Below are 18330 nucleotides of genomic sequence, written 5' to 3' on the forward strand. Positions count from 1 at the left end.
TACCTTTAAAAAAGCATTTAAGGAGGGAAAACAAGTCACACTCCCATCTGCTTGACCTTAAGTTAATAATCTGAGTTTACTAAAGTGCAGAAAAGCTAGAAGCTTCTAAGCTAAATTGGGGAAAATCCATAATACAGATTTTTTTAATGTACAAATGCATTTTTTGTGGTATCTGTATGAACATAAGGGCAGCTAACAAAGCATTCATCATCTCACGAACATGCTGTATAGTCCCTCTCAATGCAGTGCTGCTATATGTCACTGAACATTTTCTAAGATTGTGGAAGCTTCTGCCACAAAGGTGGTTGTCCTGCCAGTTTGTCTTGTACTCAGGTGGGTCAGGCTTTCAGCTGCCTGTGGAGGAAAACAAAGGGGAATTTCACAGTTAATATGGGAAATCTGTCCTTACTATTCCCTTGTATCCTGGCTGCCAGTGTCAGGCTGCTTCCATCCACACACAGGTCCATATGGTCACTTTTATGTCCTGTCCCCTTCCACCTCTGGAAAATAGATGCCTACCTGACTGCAGCTGTGAGACTCCGGTACCAGTCATGGATCTCTTGTTGGTTGCTGGACATCAACAGCAGTGTCTTCTGTGGAAAGGAAAGCTGAAAGGCAAACAGAATCTGTGGCATTCCTTGCCAAGGCAGCAACTCCAGTAAAAAGAAGGTCATCACCACTGAATTCAGTCCCTGCGTGCTGATTTTCACCCTTCTCCTTCCCAGATAGAAAAATTTAGCCTTAATATTAGGCAAAGCCAGAGGCTGCACAGTACAGAACAAGTGCCAGTCTTCTCCATTGTTTCCAGTTGCAGTTGATAGCTCACTTTGACCCATTTGGAGGTGAGCAATTACAATTCTCAGCAGCTCATCATCCAGTTTTCTAACATATTCCAAGCTGTCCCTAGGGATCCTTCCACTGCCATCATCCACAGGTCACAGCTTGCTCAAAGAGTTTTTTGTCACAGCTCACAAAAAAAGCTAACACAGCCCCAGGTGCAACCTTGGAAGAACTGACCTTGAAACCTCTGCAGAAGACTCTGGCCCCTGTCAAGGAATCTGCAGCCCTCAGGGAATTAGATAAACAACACCTGTTGTAATAACACCCACATCTTCTTGACTTTGTTTTTCTACATGTTCAGTCTGTAGTCAGTGTAATGCTACATATTCATTGTCATTTGACTGTGGGGCTCCCCCCCCAAACCTGTGGCTCTGATGAGGGCATGTCAGAGTCCTAGTGGAGCTCCTTACCTGAGCTAAGTGAAGCAACCAGCAGCCTGTAGCCCCAGAATGTGCAGGAGGCTCTATGCCATGAAAGGAAAAGTACTTCACTCAAGAAGGGAAGGGTTGCCCTAACTCAGACTCTTTCACTGCATTTTATCACCACTCTTATCATCTCGGTCCTGCTTCTGCTGAGACAGCTAGAGACCTGCTTCCAGGTCTGACTCCACTGGCTCTTCTGCCTGGCACAGGTGGGAATACTTACACTGAGGAGCCCTCCCTGGCTCTGCGTGTGGCCGAACACTTTATCCACTGAGCACTGGTGGAGTGGGTAGACAGCCTGGCAGGACAGTTTGTTCGAGTTCAGCAGGTGCAGTGGGTGGCAGGGCTTCGCTGCAATGAGGATATCAGAGAACAGGAAGAACATCCTGCGCTTCAGTTCTTCTCCCTTTGAAGGCACCACCAAAAGCCAGCCTTCCCGGATATACCAGCGCCCTGGGCATGCAGGGGAAACAGAGACAGCTGTGAGATCTGGGGAAGGGCGGGAGGGAATAAAAAGGAAAGGATGTGATGACACAAACAGGAATAGAGTGTGAGCCACCCTTGCCGGTTGCCGTGTTCTACATCAATTCCAACCACTAGAAGGCACTGATGTCAGCTGAGTCCAGTCCACCAGCGTGGATAACACTGGTGCAGAAGCAGTAACCAGCCCAAAATGCTTAGTATATGAGGAACAGCTGAAGATGTTATAAATCTGCTATGTTAATTAAGAGTATATTATCATATGCAAGTCTCTTTAAAATGATCAGAACAAAAACACGGTTTGAAAATGATATGCATAACATTAAATTAACATAAGCCTTCAGAAAACGCAGCATGAACTATCTTAAATTGTGTTGCCCTGCTGTTTGTCATTAGTGGTGAAACAGAAGCTAGCTTCAGCTTTGAAAATCTATTATTTTTTCCTTGTTTTGTTTGTGTGTGCTAATTAAACAGATAAACCCTCCTCCCCAAAACTAAAACAAAACTATGTTTCACAGGTCATCTAACTATGTACAGACCTACAGTAACCAAGAGATTGCAGATGACTGTTCTAAAGAGAAGGCATCAAAGGAGATACAAAATGAGAAAGGACTGAGTAGGCAACCTTATCAACCTCTCTTGCACAACTGAGTCCAGTGTCATCCACCTGTGAAATGAATTGTGATAACACAAGAGGAAAATAATCAAAACAATTTAATAAGCCTAGCTGTAAGCAGCAATTTTAAAAATTGAATAGTGAAATAAATGAAATAATTAAAGCAGGACTTCTTACTAGGATTTTTGTGGAAGACAGCCATCAACTCACAGGAGTTATGAAGACACCTGCCAGTAAGATTACTTACAAAAATGTAAAGCCGTAACAAGGTGTTGCCACCTGGTCTTGTCTAGAAAACATCTGCCAGGGAATTTCAGTCACTCTTTCATGCCTTAGCTTCTGTGTGAGCTAATAAGAACCTTTTAGAAAAAAACCCTCGGTTTTGTTTTTATTATGGATTGTGTTTTATTAGCATGCTACAGTCACAAAAAAAAAGAGGTGAGTGGATTCCTGCTTAGCTTATTGCACAGGAACCACTCCTTATCAGAATAAGAAACTGAGGAAGACAAGGGTGAGCTGCAGGAATCAATCCCTGTTTAAAAAAACAAATGGGAGGATGGTGTCAGCAGCATGAGGCTGGACTGGGAGCTGTTTCCCTCAGGCTATGCTGTGATCAGACTCAGAGGCATACAGTCTGACCCAGACTGTACTGGAAGTCTTGGAATATAGATGCATGTCCAGGATCCCCAGACGTACAAGTTCTAAGAAATTGTTGTGAAAGAATGTGCTCAGTTAAGGCAGCAGTTCTGGCTGATACAGTATTTGTCCTAAATATGGAAGGCAGCAAGAAAAGCAGGGTCTCCTCACTGGGAGCAGGACCTCTCAGAGGCATTGGCAAATGTGAGACACCATCTCCAGCACTCACCCTTCGCTCTTAATCTACAACATTTTGTTTCCTCTCCTGCTTCCTCTTGGCAACAGAACACAATCTTGTCCTGCAAAAGATATCTTGTTTCTGGAAAGCTGGACCAAAACTTGCAAGCTCCAGCTACCTCTTATATTTCTGCTTCTCATATCTAATGGTAACTATGTTACTCCAGCCAATGGAAAACAGGACTACAAGAATTCTCTGTCCTAGATAATGGAAATGCTTTTACTGACCCTCAACGCTTGTCCTACTGCATCTCAGAATTTTCAGAGACCGAAAAATCAGTGGACCAAACACTTTCAAACAATGGCCATCTCTGGTCTAGTAATACTGTTTTGGGGTGTTTGGAGGTTTTTTGTCATGGCGTTACTTTATTAGTTCTGATATTCAGGATAACTGATTTACATTTTTACACCTTTTACACCTTTTTACACACTACACCAAGTGTGCCCAGGCACCCCAGCACATGCTTCTGCTCAGTATAAGCAGAGCATACCTGTGTTAGCTCCCTTTCACCTGGCATCACTGAAAGGATTCTAAGAACAAGAAAGAGAATTGTAAATTAATCTGCCCATTGACTGAGCATCTTTGAGAATAACCTCTGATAAGTAACCTTTGTTCTAGCTGTGTTGCTTTGGCTAAGATAGAGTTAATTTTTCCCGTAGTAGCTGGTATGTGGCTGTTTTGGATTTGCACTGAAAACACCATTGACAACACAGGGATCTTTTGTTTATTGCTGTGTAAGCACTGCTCAGTATCAAGGTCTTTCCTGCTCCTCATCCCACAAGTGAGGAGGCTGGGAACGCACGTGAATTTGGGAAGGATCCCAGCTGGGACACCCAATCCGTTCTCTCCAAAGGAACATTTTATATCATATGGTATCATGTTCAGCCTGTTATGAGGGGAAAGAAGGACAAAAGGGGGGAGTTTTAAAGTGGTGGTTCTTGTCTTGCCAGGTAACCACTATGAGTGGTAGAGCCCTGCTTTCCTGGGAATAGCTGAACACATGCCTGCCCACCCACAGGAAGTGGTGGATGAATTCCTTGTGTTACACTGTTTGCATGAACAGCTTCTGCCGTACTTGTTAAACTGTCTTTATCTCAGCCCATGAGCTTTCTCAGTTTTATCCTTCCAAGTCTTTCGCCATCCCACTGGGGAAGGTTTTTTTCAGCCAAAGATCCACAGGTATGAATTTCAACCACATTCACAAGTATCTGGAGGTACTTGTCTTAGAGACCGTCACACACAGTGACTTTAGCACTCCTCTCCAGCTGCAGCACTGTGCCTGGATAACCTCTGAAATAGCAGAGTTGAGTGAGGCTACAGGTGAAGCCCCAGGTGACGGTTTCATAATTGCCCAGACTGGGCACATTTCTCACAATATTTCGTACATAGCTTGGAGTGTGGTCTGTGCATGGAGAACACCCAGTCACATAAAAGACCTGTTATGCATTTAAATATTCTTACATGCCAGTGACTGTGGCTTTATCTATCTCAGCTATCAACACTGATACACTGATTTATGGCACAGTTTAACCATGCAGATAGAAGAAAATTCTCCATATGAAGGGTGTGAGAAGAATTCCATCAATCTTGTAGCTTAAGGCAAACAACAGCACAGTCCTTGGGCCCTTGACACTCAGAAATCTATGGCCATGCAATCCAGCTATGCAATGGAGGAGGGACAATATCACTACTTACACTCTGCCAAAATGTTCTAGTGTCTCTCTTTCATTCCCACCTGGGACTTACACTCCTGACCTTATTGGTCTCCTAACTTTCTAACCACATCAGCTTCTCCTATGTGAATGTCAGGCAATTAAGCTGTTGCTTATCCTTACTCTAAAATTCTTAACTTAAAAAAAAGTGCTTGAATTGGTAGTCATATTCTTTTACCACCTGAATTTGGGCAGTAGGGGAAAACTGGTTAATGTGAGTTGAGCCAGAGATGAAGGAGAACATATCTCCATGTATCTCAGCACAGTAGAGGAAAAACAGAGTTGTCAGTAAACCCACCTGGAGTCAAAACCTGAGTCTTTTGTCCTTTGAGCAGTTTCTGAACCCGAAGTAGCTGCAAGGAGTTCTCTCTCTTATCAAAGATGTCTTGGACCCACTGAGATACCTCAGAAACAGATTTCACAGCCTCTGAAATTATAGCAGCATACCCTGAAGTTACCACAAATGAATGCTTATTTCACCTTATACATCTTGCTAAGCAAAAATAGTATGAAATTAAGAAACAAAGTTTTAAACTAAATATCAACAACAGCTTTATTCAGGAATTTCTGCAAGAGATTGGACTAGATGACATCCAGAAGCCTTTTTCCAACCAGCAATTCTGTAGTTCTAGAAAACATTTGCCAATGAAACATTAGAGAGAGCAATGATTTCCTGGACTTGGAAGCAAAAACAGGGAAAATGTCCTACAAGTGGTGTTAAATGCTTGTGAGAATCACAGAATAATTTAGGTTGGAAAAGACTGCTGAGATCATCAAGTTCAACCTTTGACTGAGTACTACCTTGTCAGGTAGACCATGGCACTGAGTGTCATTTCTTGAACATTTTCAGGGATGATGACTCTACCACTTCCCTGGACAGTCCATTCCAATGTTTAACAACTCTTTCCATAAATAAATGCCTCCAAATATCCATCCTGAAGTTCCTCTGGCACAGCTTGAGGTCATTTCCTCTTGTCCTGTTGCTTGTTACCTGGGAGAGGAGGCCGATCCACAACTGGCCACAACATCCTTTCAGGTGCTTGTAGAGAGTGATCAGGTCACCCCTTTTCTCCAGGCTAAACAGCCCCAGCTCCCTCAGCCACATCTCACAGGACTTGTGCTCCAGACCCTTCCCCAGCTCCATCGCCCTTCTCTGGACTTGCTCCAGCACCTCAGTGTCTCTCCTGCAGTGAAGGGCTCAAAACTAAACATGGGATTTGAGGTGTGGCCTCACCAGTACTGAGCACAGAGGAAAAATCACTTTCCTGGTCCTGCTGGCCACATTATTGCTGATACATCCGGGATGTCCTTGTCCTTCTTGGCCCCCTGGGCACACACTGGCTCATGCTCAGCTGCTGTGGATCAGCACCCCTAGGGCCTTTTCCTCTCAGCAGCTTTCCAGCCACTCTGTCCCAGCCTGTGGCAGATTGTTGTGACCCAGGGACAAGACCCAGCAACTGGCCTGGTTGAACCTCACACAACTGGCCTCAACCCATGGATCCAGCCTGTGCAGAGCCTTCCTGCCCTCCAGCAGATCAACACTCCCACCCAACTTGGTGCCATCTGCAAACTGACTGAGGGTGCTCTTGATTCCCTCATCCAGATCATCAATAAAGATACTAAACAGGACTGACCCTGGTACTGAGCCCTGGGGGGCACCTGTAGTGGCTGGATATAGCATGAAGGACATGAATTATCCTAGAAAATTGAGGCAGAGAGTGAGAGAATGGTTTGGGTTGGAACGGACCTGAAAGATCATCTCATTCTAACCTGCCAGCCGTGGGCAGGGACACCTTCAAATACATGACATTGCTCAGGTCCACATCCAGCCTGGCCTTGAACACTTTCAGGAATGAGACATCAACTAATTCCTTGAGCTACCTGTTCCAATGCCTCACAAGCAGCAGAGTTTAAAAAACACGAGCTGCCACTTCTCTAACCTAGCTACTAGGCCATTTTCACAGGCAGTTATTCAATGTATTTTTACTCCTAATGTGTTCTTAGGGACATCTTTGTCAAGACAGAGAAGGAAAATAGTAACCCAGAGAGAGAGAGAAGAAGATTTTCTTCCTGTGGGAAAAGGCAGGAGGTGGTAGTCAAAATATTCTTAGCAAGGAGTCTATCATTGATCAAAGTGCCAGCATTTACAGGTGGAATCATACTTGCAAGTTTCTGGTACTCAGCAGTGTCTGGGCTGGTGTTCTGCAGCAGGTCTCTGAAGAAATGCTTGTACCTGAGTTGGAGAGAGCAGGTTTAATTCCCAACAAGATACCAAGAACAGCAGGAGCACCTCCTGTTAGACAGCACGGTGAAAAACACTCGACCAGGGGACAGAGTAAACCTAACAAAGCAGTTTTGATCATACTTCAATCGTATTCTTTTTATCATCAGATGTCTCAACTAAAATAACCCAAGTATTTTGTACATCTGCAAACCTTGGGCTTTTCCTGGGGATACAATAAAAGCAGCCTCACAAATCACTGAAGTTCATGAGGTTCTCTCAGAATTCACATAAACATGCCTTCAATAAGTCACAAATTTCTCTTTGAACAATCTATTTTTAATAGTATCTGAATGGTGGCATTCATACCATGTTTCCTGCCCATACAAGAAAATAAAGGCATTTCTATAAGAACTAGGACCCGCCTTTTTCTTTTTTCCTTCCCAGTCTTTACTGGAGAGGATAAGATCTCTGCAAATGCTTTCTCCCAATAAAGTCAAACAATAGGAATTTAACAGATTCACAGATTGGCAGAACTCATATGACCTAGTGCATATATTAGGAGAGTTTTAAGGAAACTTGAACATGATAGATCTGATTAATGAAAAAATTAGACTTTCTGTTAAAAAGCTCACAATTTTCCAAATAGTTGTACAGCAACAAATATACTACTGTTTTGCAAATTTAAAGGAAGTATATGAAGAATTATAGTAAAATCCCACCAATCAGCTTAAAGTTTATTTCTGCCAAGCTGATTAAAAACACTATATAAAGCTACATGAAAGACTTTGGTATGATCTCTCCAAGTTATTTTCAAAGAAACAAGGTGCTCAATCTCTCCAATTTGCTTTAGATGGTTAAAAAACAGCTACTGGATCTATAGCAGCAGAATCTGGGTTCCCAGAAAACCACCTTTATTACCCACACACCCTCCCCAAGAAAGAGCTGCCCATGAGTGCATGCAGCACTCTCCTCATGCAGTCAGTTTGCCTCTTCGAAGGGGAGATGATCATAGAATATCCTGAGCTGGAAGGGATTCACAAGGATCATCAAGTCCAGTTCATGCCTCTGCACAGGATAACCCTAAAAATCACACCACGTGTCCAACAGTGTTGTCTAAACACTTCCTGAAACCTGGAAGGCTTGTTGCCTTGAGAGGGAAAAGCACCAATCTACAGTGGATCTGTCCAGGCTCAGACAAATGTGATAGGCATCAAATCTGAGGAAAGCATAAGGCCCTGATAACCAGAGAGGAAAGAGAAGCTCTCCTCTGTTCATTAATCTCATTTCTCTCCAAAAGCAACCATCTATAAGAGCCACAATGCTGCTCCAGGTCAGCAATCTGCATAAAAATGGAGCAAAAGCATCTCTGGCAGAGAGCACCACTTCTGCAGCATTTCAGTCAGCTTGCTTTCATTCAGGGCCAAACTTCAGTAGCTTACTGAGATGGCAGCCTCCAATTCTACCCAAGAGCTAGAGGAAGGGCATAGGAGCCAGGGCTAAACACACCAACCTTCCTGCATCATCTCCCATCCATGTACATGGATTCCACTTTGTAGGCACATCCTCAGGTCTGTTTCATTGCTGTCTCAATGTTTTGATTTTGAGACAAATTAGGCAACTTTCTCTCTCATAAAAACAAAGTTACATTCCTTTATCCCTTCTCATGCTAATCCCTTGAAGACTCACAATTGCTTACTTACTGGTGCAGCCTCTGCAGGGGCAAAGGAAGCAGATCCTCTAGCTCCCTCCCTTGAAACTGAGGTCGAGCCTCCTGGAGTTTCTTAAACCGCCGAAATGACTTATTTTTCCTCAGTTGCTCCTGTGTGCAGCAGAAAAGGGGTATAGCTTCGAGACTACAGAAATAACTATGTGCTCTAGTCTGCACCAGAGCTTCAAACTCTTCACTTTAGAGTTTATGACTTCAGTCCCACAAGCATCAATTTCTTCTGTGGCTATGGGCAGGCCATTGCCTTTGTCCTGACCATCCATTCCAGTGGCCAATGGAAGCAATATCCCCCTTTAATACACGCACAGCAAATGGAAATAAAGAAAAAGAGAAGGTTGAACCAGTTAGGAAAACAAGGAGTGCCCCTGTGGCTTTGTGCCACGCCTTTCAAGAAAAAGCAATGCAGATCTGCACTCCCATCATCTCAAGACAAGTATCCAAAATGGCTTTTTCTCTCGGAAAATCAAAAGCATGAATATATGCATGCAAAGACAAGAGAAGGAAAACATCCCAGTACATTCTGCATCTGGGGACAAGCATGGACAAAAACTGGAATTTGGGTGGTTTAAATTCCAGATACAGCTGTCAGGATTTTGGAATAAATATGTGTCCTGCCAAAATTTCTTGAAAACAGGTTGTAATTGGAGACATAAGTGGGAAGAAAAAGTTTTCTTCAACCATAGGAAAAAAAAAACTGTGAAGGAAATGAAATACCACTACTAGCATATAGTTGGTCGTAGTGGGAAAGACTAGGAGACATGACAATTCCTAGAAAGAGATCTCTGTATCATAGTGAAAGCCGGGAAATTCTCTAGGCTTGCCAGCTAGGAAGGAGCAGGAGTAAATACAGAACCCTGTTTGAGAAAGCTGTGCTCACCATATGCACATACACACACAAACACCTGAAAAAAGCATCAGAAATTGGAAGCTCTAAATAACTAGAGAAATTTTCACCATTTTATTGTGGAAGAAAGCCTGAATTTCATCAGCCCAGAAAAAGTAAGAACACTGATGACTCCAGAAACAGAAGATAAATGGAAGGATGTGCCAATTTCACAGAATGGAAACAGAGAAATAATATGAAGACTAAAGTAGGTATTTACCTTCAAGGTTTTATTTGCCTGCTCCAAATTATCTGCATAGTGGCCATAAAGATCCAGACTTTGACAAAAATTTTCCAGTCCTGGTCCCAAATTCCCTTTCTCCAGGTGAAATGACAGAACACTGTGCACAAGGAGCAAAAAGCTTGTGAAGGATGCATTACAGATGGCATTTTCACAACTCCTTCTGATTCATTCCTTTGGTGACCTTCCTTTACCATTCTCCACCTCACATCCAATTTCCACGCCAGATTTGCCTGGAGGTCAGACAGTGAGCCACAGAACACCTTGTGGAGCAGACTTACTGGGCTTAAACCACTGTCTAGTAACTGGGTACCCAGATACGTGATACAGATCAGGAGATCCCCGGGGACACCTCCAAGTGCCACTAAGGCTAGCAGTGCTAGGAGTGAATGGCTGTTTAACAACATGTTAGCCTTGTTTCCCCCAAATCTTACTTTCTCATCAACATAGAGTCCTTCCAATATAATTACAGGAATTGCATCCTGTGTCCACTTACTGGCTGGCAGAATATAAGGATTCCAGGGGTCCAAATATAGTTTCCAACACAGCAGGTTTCAGCGTCCCTTTGGCTTTTAAAATCGTCACAAAGTACTAAGTAGGAAAGAAAAAGAATTTCAAACAGGTAGAATTCACAAATCATCAAACTGAATGGTTTGTGTTGGAAAGGATCTTAAAGACCATCTACTTCCAACCTGGTCGGGGACACCTTCCAAGCCTCATCCAACCTGGCCCATCACTTCCAGGGATGGGGCATCCACAGCTTCTCTGGTCAACTTCTGCCGGTGCCTCACCACCCTCACAGTAAAGAATTTCTTCCTAACATCTAATTTAAACCCACTCTCTTTCAGTTTCAAACCATTCCTCTGTATCCTATCGCTATATGCCTGTGTAAAAGTCACTCTTCCTCTTTTTATAACCCCCCTTCAAGTACCAGAAGGCTGCAAAGGTTATTAACCTCTGAGGTCACTCAAAGGTTATTTGTGGCACACGGCAGAAGCCAGAAGCTGCAGCCTGAACACTCTTTGGCTCAGAAGGATATCAAACATCGTGAATGTCTACCTACATCCACCATCAGATGTAAGCCTTACTTGTAGCTTTGACCATAACTGTAAACACATGGAACAATACTACAGCTGAAAAGATTGTACAGTGAATGCTACTGCACTACTACTGAGATTCAACAGTACTACACTGAACAGATTCTGTTTCAGTGTCCTCAGACGCATCTGTTTTTCACTCTCTTGTCCACAATTTTTGTATTGTCTGTGTCCCTACAGTTCATACATCTCAGGCATCTTAAGGTGAGCCCCCTATTCAATCAAAACTTGAAAGATTTATGTCTGTGTATAGAACAAAGCTAAAAGGCCAAACCCATGAGCTATTGAATATTACAGAGGACGTAAAAGAAAAACAACAAAAAACCCTTTTAGCCACAGTAGGTGTCCCAGGCATTAGGGATGTATCAAAGTCTTGCTCTTGACCCTTCTCCATGAAAACACAGATAAGTATGTGCTGTCTGAATACATCCACATATCAGAAGGGGCAGAAATACTCACCGTGAGCACCAAATCCAGCTGCTCAAGGTATTTGTGTTCCGTTTCCAGCAGTTCCTTGGCTGTCCGGCTGCGCTTTCTCTCCCAGCGAGCCCTCTGGTCTTCCACAGTGTTTGCTCCAACCGCAAACAGCAGGGATGAGGCACTCATGGCAGAGTCAGGGCTGATATACAGGGATCTAAAGGATCCTGAAGAGCTAAGAAAGACGGACATATTACAAAAGAATAACCCATGTTGCAGGGCAAGCTTCTGAACTAAAACCTCTGCACTTTCCTATGAAATAAGGGAAGTCATTTGCCACAACCGTTATTAAGAGTTTCCTTCTGTATTCCGTCACGTTGGGCACAGGGGCCCTGCATCAACAAGAGGCACAGCATTAGAGAGACCAGGCTGTGAAAGCAAGAGCAGTACATGACAATATATCTGTAAGCAAATCTCAGTGCACAATCCCACGTGCAAACCACTGCTTCCTGTGCTTTGCCCTTCCCATGCTTTGTGTGAAATTCTCATTAAACTCAAGCAAGTTAGTGGGTGGAAGAGGTACTGTGGATAGGAGTAGAAAACAACCATAAGATTTGTCTTGTGAGGGAAAACAGAAGAGAAAGAGACCACTCTTGCTTGTTTTCCCATGGAGGTTACTAAGAAGTGAGTGGTTTGCTTTGTCATTTACTAACAGTAATTTGTGCTTCTGGAAGTGAGAGAGGCCAAACAACTGCTCTGAATCACACCAGCTTTGCTCCTGCTCTGCTCTTCTGCTACAGTATCATGATTTTGTTACACAGAAAAACATTCCCCCTTTCAGCATGCCCTCTCAGTAAAAGAGGAGTTTTAGCAGAACAGCGGATAGATATTGTTCTTTTGATGAAAATGCAGTGCAGGCAGTTGCACACTTGCCCAGGCATTAAGTCTGCAGTTTCACTGGAATCTGAGTAACCTCCAAAAAGTTCTGGTTCCCACATGGACGAGATACACTAATCCAGAAAGATGTGTCGTCATAGAGAAGGAGATTTGTCAAACACCATCTTCCAGAGACATTTCAGATATGTAAATCAATGTCTGAAACAAAAGCTTCACATCAAATGAGAACCAGGACTCATTTAATGAGTTTGCAAAAGTCCAGAGAGCTAAGGGACATGTGCAGTGTTTTACAGTAGCAGTGGCTTCTCCAGAGGTTTACCCTCATATTTACTTACAGCACAGCCATAAGCCTAACCAAGGCCTTCCGTCTTGGTCAAACAGGGCAGACCTGGTGTGGATGGAGGCAGCACAGCAGGGAACACCACCCAAAGCTTAGCACTGGTCCTCCCCTTGAAGTGTTTGAGGCCAGGCTGGATGGGGCCCTGAACAACCCTGCCTGTGGAAGGTGTCTCTGGGCTTTGGAGAGGTGTTGGAAGGAGGTGGTCTTTAAGGTCCCTTCCAACTGAAACCATTCCATGATTCTATTCGTGTGCATTTGCAAAGTACTCACCAGCAATGGACTAAATCACTGCCATTCGCATAGCACCTCTAGCCAGGGTAGACTGCAGTCAGGATGTTTATTTTGCAGACCAATTTCTTTTAACACACAATAATTAAAACAAATGGACAAGTTATACCAGGTTTAACCATCTACTGCTCACATAAAGAAGTTCAAGCACTCCCATTATTGCACAATATATTCTAACTGTGACAGGTCTGTAGGGTGAGAGCTGTCTGCAGCCTGTGAGTACACTAGAAAACACTTCACCTACAAGTGACAGAACTGCTCCAGCTTGCTTCTTCCATCTCACATTCACAAACCACTGAACACACTCTGTTACTGTTAACTACCTTATAATGCACCATTAGCAGCATGCCCTCCAACATTCCTAACTGTTTCGAGTACCCTCAAAAAAATCTCCTGTTATTATTGCAGCAGAGCCTCTCTTGATATTTCAGGAGTGTAACCACATGGTGGGTCAGGTCCAAGGGCCACATGGCCCCGCATCCCACACTGCGAGGTAAGGGGAAGGGAAAGGGAAAGGGAGAAACCCTGGAGCCCACAGCCAGTCCTCCGCCACCCTGAGGCATAAAGGAGAAAATATCGCAGGAGTTAATACTGTAGGTAAACTATGCATCTAGCCTTCCTTCAATTCGCCTGTGCTACTGGGTATTTAAAAGTGGTTTTGTGATCAGTCAAAACCAAGGGTATTAGATTCTTTCAGCAGATGAGAAAAAATCCATCAAAAGTCTTACAGGATTCAACAGAATGCTTTTCTTGACCAAAAATGAAGCATTTCATTCATTATCCGGATTTTGTGGAATTTTTTTTAAAACAACTTAAGTATGTTTTAAAGAAACAAATGTTTCCAGTAAAAAAGAACGCGGGTGCGCTGAAAAATTTTAACTAAACGCTAACCAGATGTTTTTCTCTGACTGTGACATGGGTTCAGGAAATACTTGGTGGAATCAGGGACCAGTTTAGCCAAAGGGATCTTTAGGGGTCATCCAGCTGAGACCTATGCCCGGAGCGGGACTACCACCAAAGTCAGGCTGGGCTGTACAGGGCTTCATGCTGCCCAGGACCTTTCCACGGGTTGAGATCAGGACACGACGGAACACGACACCGACACCGGTCGCGGCTGAGGTCCCTGTCTCGGTTTCGGTTCCGGTCCCGGTCCCGGTCCCGGTCCCGGTCCCACGCCGCCCCCGCCGCCCGTTACCTGCCGGTCCCGCCGCCGCCCCGCGTTCAAACGGCGGCCCCGCCCCGACGGGCGGTCCCGGGGCGGAGCGGGGGCGGAGCGCGGCGGGGCCGGGCCGGGCCGGGCAGGGCGGTGGCGGGCGGCGATGGTGTCGCTGGGGCAGCGTCGCCCCCCGCCCGGGGACCTGGCGGCGCTGGCCGAGCTGGACGAGGCGGCGCTGCTGGCCGGGCTGCGGGAGCGCTTCCTGCAGCAGCACATCTACGTGAGTGCCGGGGCCGGGGCGGGGGGCGGCGGCGGCGGGCGCTCGACTGACCGGCTGTCCCCCTCCCACAGACCGACATCGGGGACATCCTCGTCGCCATGAACCCCTTCCAGCCGCTGCCGCTCTACGGGAGAGAGGTGAGTGCCGGGCCCCCCGCCGCGCCCCGCTGCCCCCCTGCTGCTCACGCCTCTCCGCTGCCGCTTCCCCGCAGGTCTCCGAGCGGTACCGGCGCTTCCAGACCGACGCGCTGCCGCCCCATATCTTCGCCGTGGCCAGCCGCGCCTACCACGCCATGCTGGGCCGCGGGGGCGGCGGGCCCCGCAACCAGTGCATCCTCATCAGGTGAGCGGCGGCCGGGGGTCCCAGGGCCGGCGGGGGGCCGGGGGCGGCCCCCGAGCTCTAGCTGGGATCGCCCCGATTAAGGTTCAGGTGAAGCTCATCTCTGGTGCTGTTGGTGAGTCAAAATCCATCTGCGCTGGCAACACACCCCTCATCCCGACCGCTTTCGAGACAGGAGAGCGGGCAGGTTGTAAAAAGGTGTGAGCAAACAAAACTGGCTTTCGTGGAGTAGCTCGGCCAGCAATCTTTACAACGGTAAAGATGTCCGATTCACTTCTGGGGATCCCTGCCTTTGGAAAGATTTAGCCAGCTCTAGGAAAAGCCACTGGGTGCTCTTCTCTGACAACACAGCTGCCAGGGTAAAAGCTGCAGTAAAAGTTGGAAGGGTGATAATGGAAGGAACCAGTTTTCATGAAGTGGAGTTTCCCATGTGTAACCAAAGAGCAGGAAGAATTAAAACATGCTTTTCTGCTCTAAGACCTTTGGGAATTTGGTCAGGGAGGATCTTATTGTCATGGACAGTTCTGTGCACCAGAAGTTGGCGGAAAGTGTTTCTTTTAAACAAAGAGCCTACCAGTATCACGTACATTTCACTCCATCGTGTCACTCTTGTTCTGCTGGAACTCTGCAGTGCAGCAGGTAGCATCGTTTAACACAGAAAGCCTCAAACAAAATCAGCTAACAGAGAAAGTATCAAACAGCAAGGAGAAAGCCTTGAAACATTAACTGCCTCTTCTCTATAACTGGGTGTTGTAGAGCACAGTTTAAATGTCGTCTCAGTTAAAATGCTAATTTCCAGCTTCTTTGATTTAATGCTCCTTTATATTTGCCTTCTGATCATTTTATCTGTGTTTTCAGTCTACAGGGTGTGGAAGTGAATTGCTGAATCGCTGCTGAGTGTTTTGGTGGGACTGGGAGCTGACTTTGAGGGGCACTTGAGCCCCACTCATTTCTGTAGCCTCCAGGCCACTGGTGCCTGTGCTTTACATAAAGTCCTCTCATGAAGCAGAGGCTGGCCTTGGAGTCAGCAGGTGCCAGAGGCACTGCCGGTGGGGCTCTGGGGGATAGAGAACAGTCATTGTATTTGTCTTGGGAGGTGGAAGACAAGAAAGAGTAACCTGTAAGAATTTGCCAAGTGGTCAGTGGTCTGGTTGTTTTCTGGCAGCAGTTCAGAGATGAGGCTGATGTACTCCTGTGCATCTTGCAACCTTTTACCTGGTCTGTGCATTGCTGTCACAGGAAGTTCATGGTTTTCCTCGCTATGAGTGGTGAGACACTAATTGACAAGTTTCCCTTACATGAGCGTAGTTGAGGTGAATGAGGAAGTTGAGGTCACTCCTGTTAGACCACAGTTCACCACAACAGCACAGGGACACACCAGGATCTGCCGTCACTTGTGCTCTCTTCAGTGAGACCTCCAACTGAGTCTGGAAGGTCTGGATAGCATTCTTCAGAGGCTGATGTTGGATGAAGCAGGTGCTGCCAGGTTATAAGTGTTCATTGCTATCAAACTGTCCTGAACTACGAATTCCACTGGGTCCTCTTGCCTTCCCAGTCCCAAAGGACATTAGTCATGCTTGGGTGTGCTGCAGTACAGCACTTGGGTCACCTGAAGATGACTTTGCATTTCTTCACAGCTGGGGCCAGTTACACACCTGCTGAGCTTGCAGGACTTTATGAAGGTGTTGTGCTTGTTGGAGGGTCTAAGGACAAGCTTGAACCATGGAAGTTGATAGTTTTTTTGTGAAGGAGGGAAGTTACTGAAAAATAAAAATAAACCTGTCATACTGAGCAGGGGCACTGGATGGCATGTTCTCAACTGGCAAAGTGGTCTTATTTTGTTCGTATGTATTTGGATGGTGCTGGTCTGACCTCTGCTTGAGATGAGGGACCTCGTGTCGTATTTGAGGTTTTTAGCTAGCTATGACACATACTTGATACCAAGCTCCGAGCAACTGGGAACTACAAAGCAGTAAAGCCACACCACACGCTCAAAGGTCGGCTGTGGAAACAAGCTCAAGTATACCACCAGCATTTCCTGCAATTTTTTTTCGCCATGCATATGCTAAAGTTCTCAGCTGCTGTGATGTTGTCAGTAAAGGACATATTGTCTCACTGATTGTACATTCCCCCTCCCAGGACAGGGGAAACTGCACTTTCCAAGTGCTGGTTGTTTGACTTGGAGGTGGAGGTGCTGTGGATGTGTGACAGCACAGTGACGTGCACTGCTGGCACTGTGGGAGTATGGGCAGCTCTGTGCCCACGTTCCCAGCCGGCTGAGGCACGTGAGCATGTGAAACATCCAATACCTGAGACTGCCAAAGCATCTCATGATCAGTATCCAGTTGTGGATGTGATGTGGATAGGGCAAATCTCTCTGGAGAAAGAGGAAGCTGTTTGCTCCAGCATATGCAAGGGAGTTGATGTAGGGGATGACTTTTGAAGCAGAGCAAATGGTCTGTCTGGTACATCCCATCCAGAACTGACAGCGTAGGGTTTATCTGTACTCCCTTGCAGAGGGAGAAAAGTTCCCTGATGAAGGACAAGAACATCATGGGACACACTATGTAAAGCTGTGGTGTGTGAGCTTTCACTCACACGTGATTTTGCTGAGAAAGTTGTGAAGCTCTCGTAGAGCACTCTCAAGTGATGGAGCACTTGAACTATAAGAGGCAGAACAACTTTAAGACTGATTGAATTTATTTTGCTTTTTCTTGGCAGTGGAGAGAGTGGTGCTGGGAAAACAGAGAGTACGAAGTTTTTGTTGCAGCACATAATGAACCTATGCAAAGGCAACTTGCAGCTGGAGCAGCGGATCCTTCAGGTAGGTTGTTGCAGGATGGTGCTTGGAGGTTCAGAAGCAACACTTCTGCAAGACAACTTGCATTAGGCTTAGGATGCCTGCTGGTGAATCACCACTGGAAATCAGGGAGCCATGCATAAGACACATAAGAAAACAGTGGATAAGAATGGCGAGGTAGCTGACCACAAGTTAGAAGGGTTAGTAGGTCAGTAATTTTTTTTGCTGGAGATGATTCCTAAATTATAGAAAACTATTGCAATCATTTATAATGATTGTTCTCTGTTACAAGAGATTGGTGGCATTTTTTCAAATGATCTCCTGTTTGAGGTAGAACAAGGACTTTCATTAGAAAAATGAAAACTTGATTTAATCGTACACAGGGATGAAGATTTCACACAGCCTTTAGTCACCTATCCTTGGCTACTTATACTGCAAGGCACATACCTGCTAGCTGGCTAACTGCCATCTTTGGTCTTCCCATACATCTTTGCTAGCTCATTTTGAAACATATTTTTCTCTTTGGTCTGAAATCTCTGAATCTCTGAATTTGGTCTGAATCTCTCCCCAGGGAGTTGTGAGGTTTTTTGAATAAATTGTACTTTAAACCTTCCATGTGATATGTTAAGAAGAGTGAGTTCTTGAACTATTTCACTTTAAAGTCTGTCTTCTCAGATTTCCTGTAGAAACATAGAGGT

The 18330-nt window shown here is 45.4% G+C and overlaps 2 protein-coding genes across 2 annotated transcripts in view; one reads left to right on the forward strand and one right to left on the reverse strand.

The window, feature by feature from the left end:
* On the reverse strand, positions 1 to 14489 carry ARHGEF39 (Rho guanine nucleotide exchange factor 39). The gene is given in 12 exon segments (XM_032095639.1): positions 1 to 354; positions 520 to 608; positions 1486 to 1715; positions 5243 to 5371; positions 7107 to 7177; positions 8869 to 8987; positions 9998 to 10118; positions 10515 to 10609; positions 11575 to 11759; positions 14253 to 14286; positions 14288 to 14341; positions 14343 to 14489. Coding segments are annotated over 12 exon segments (1290 nt in total). The 3' UTR covers positions 1 to 338.
* Positions 14467 to 18330, forward strand: part of LOC116437657 (myosin-IIIb-like) — a 26625-nt gene continuing 22761 nt past the window's right edge. Inside the window, exons 1-3 of the mRNA XM_032095633.1 lie at positions 14467 to 14493; positions 14565 to 14835; positions 17554 to 17656. Coding sequence (XP_031951524.1) covers positions 14786 to 14835; positions 17554 to 17656 — 153 coding nt within the window. The 5' untranslated portion in view covers positions 14467 to 14493; positions 14565 to 14785. The remainder of the gene's footprint in view (positions 14494 to 14564; positions 14836 to 17553; positions 17657 to 18330) is intronic.

Source organism: Corvus moneduloides, chromosome Z (genome assembly GCF_009650955.1).
Source record: "Corvus moneduloides isolate bCorMon1 chromosome Z, bCorMon1.pri, whole genome shotgun sequence".
Taxonomy (NCBI): Eukaryota; Metazoa; Chordata; class Aves; order Passeriformes; family Corvidae; genus Corvus; species Corvus moneduloides.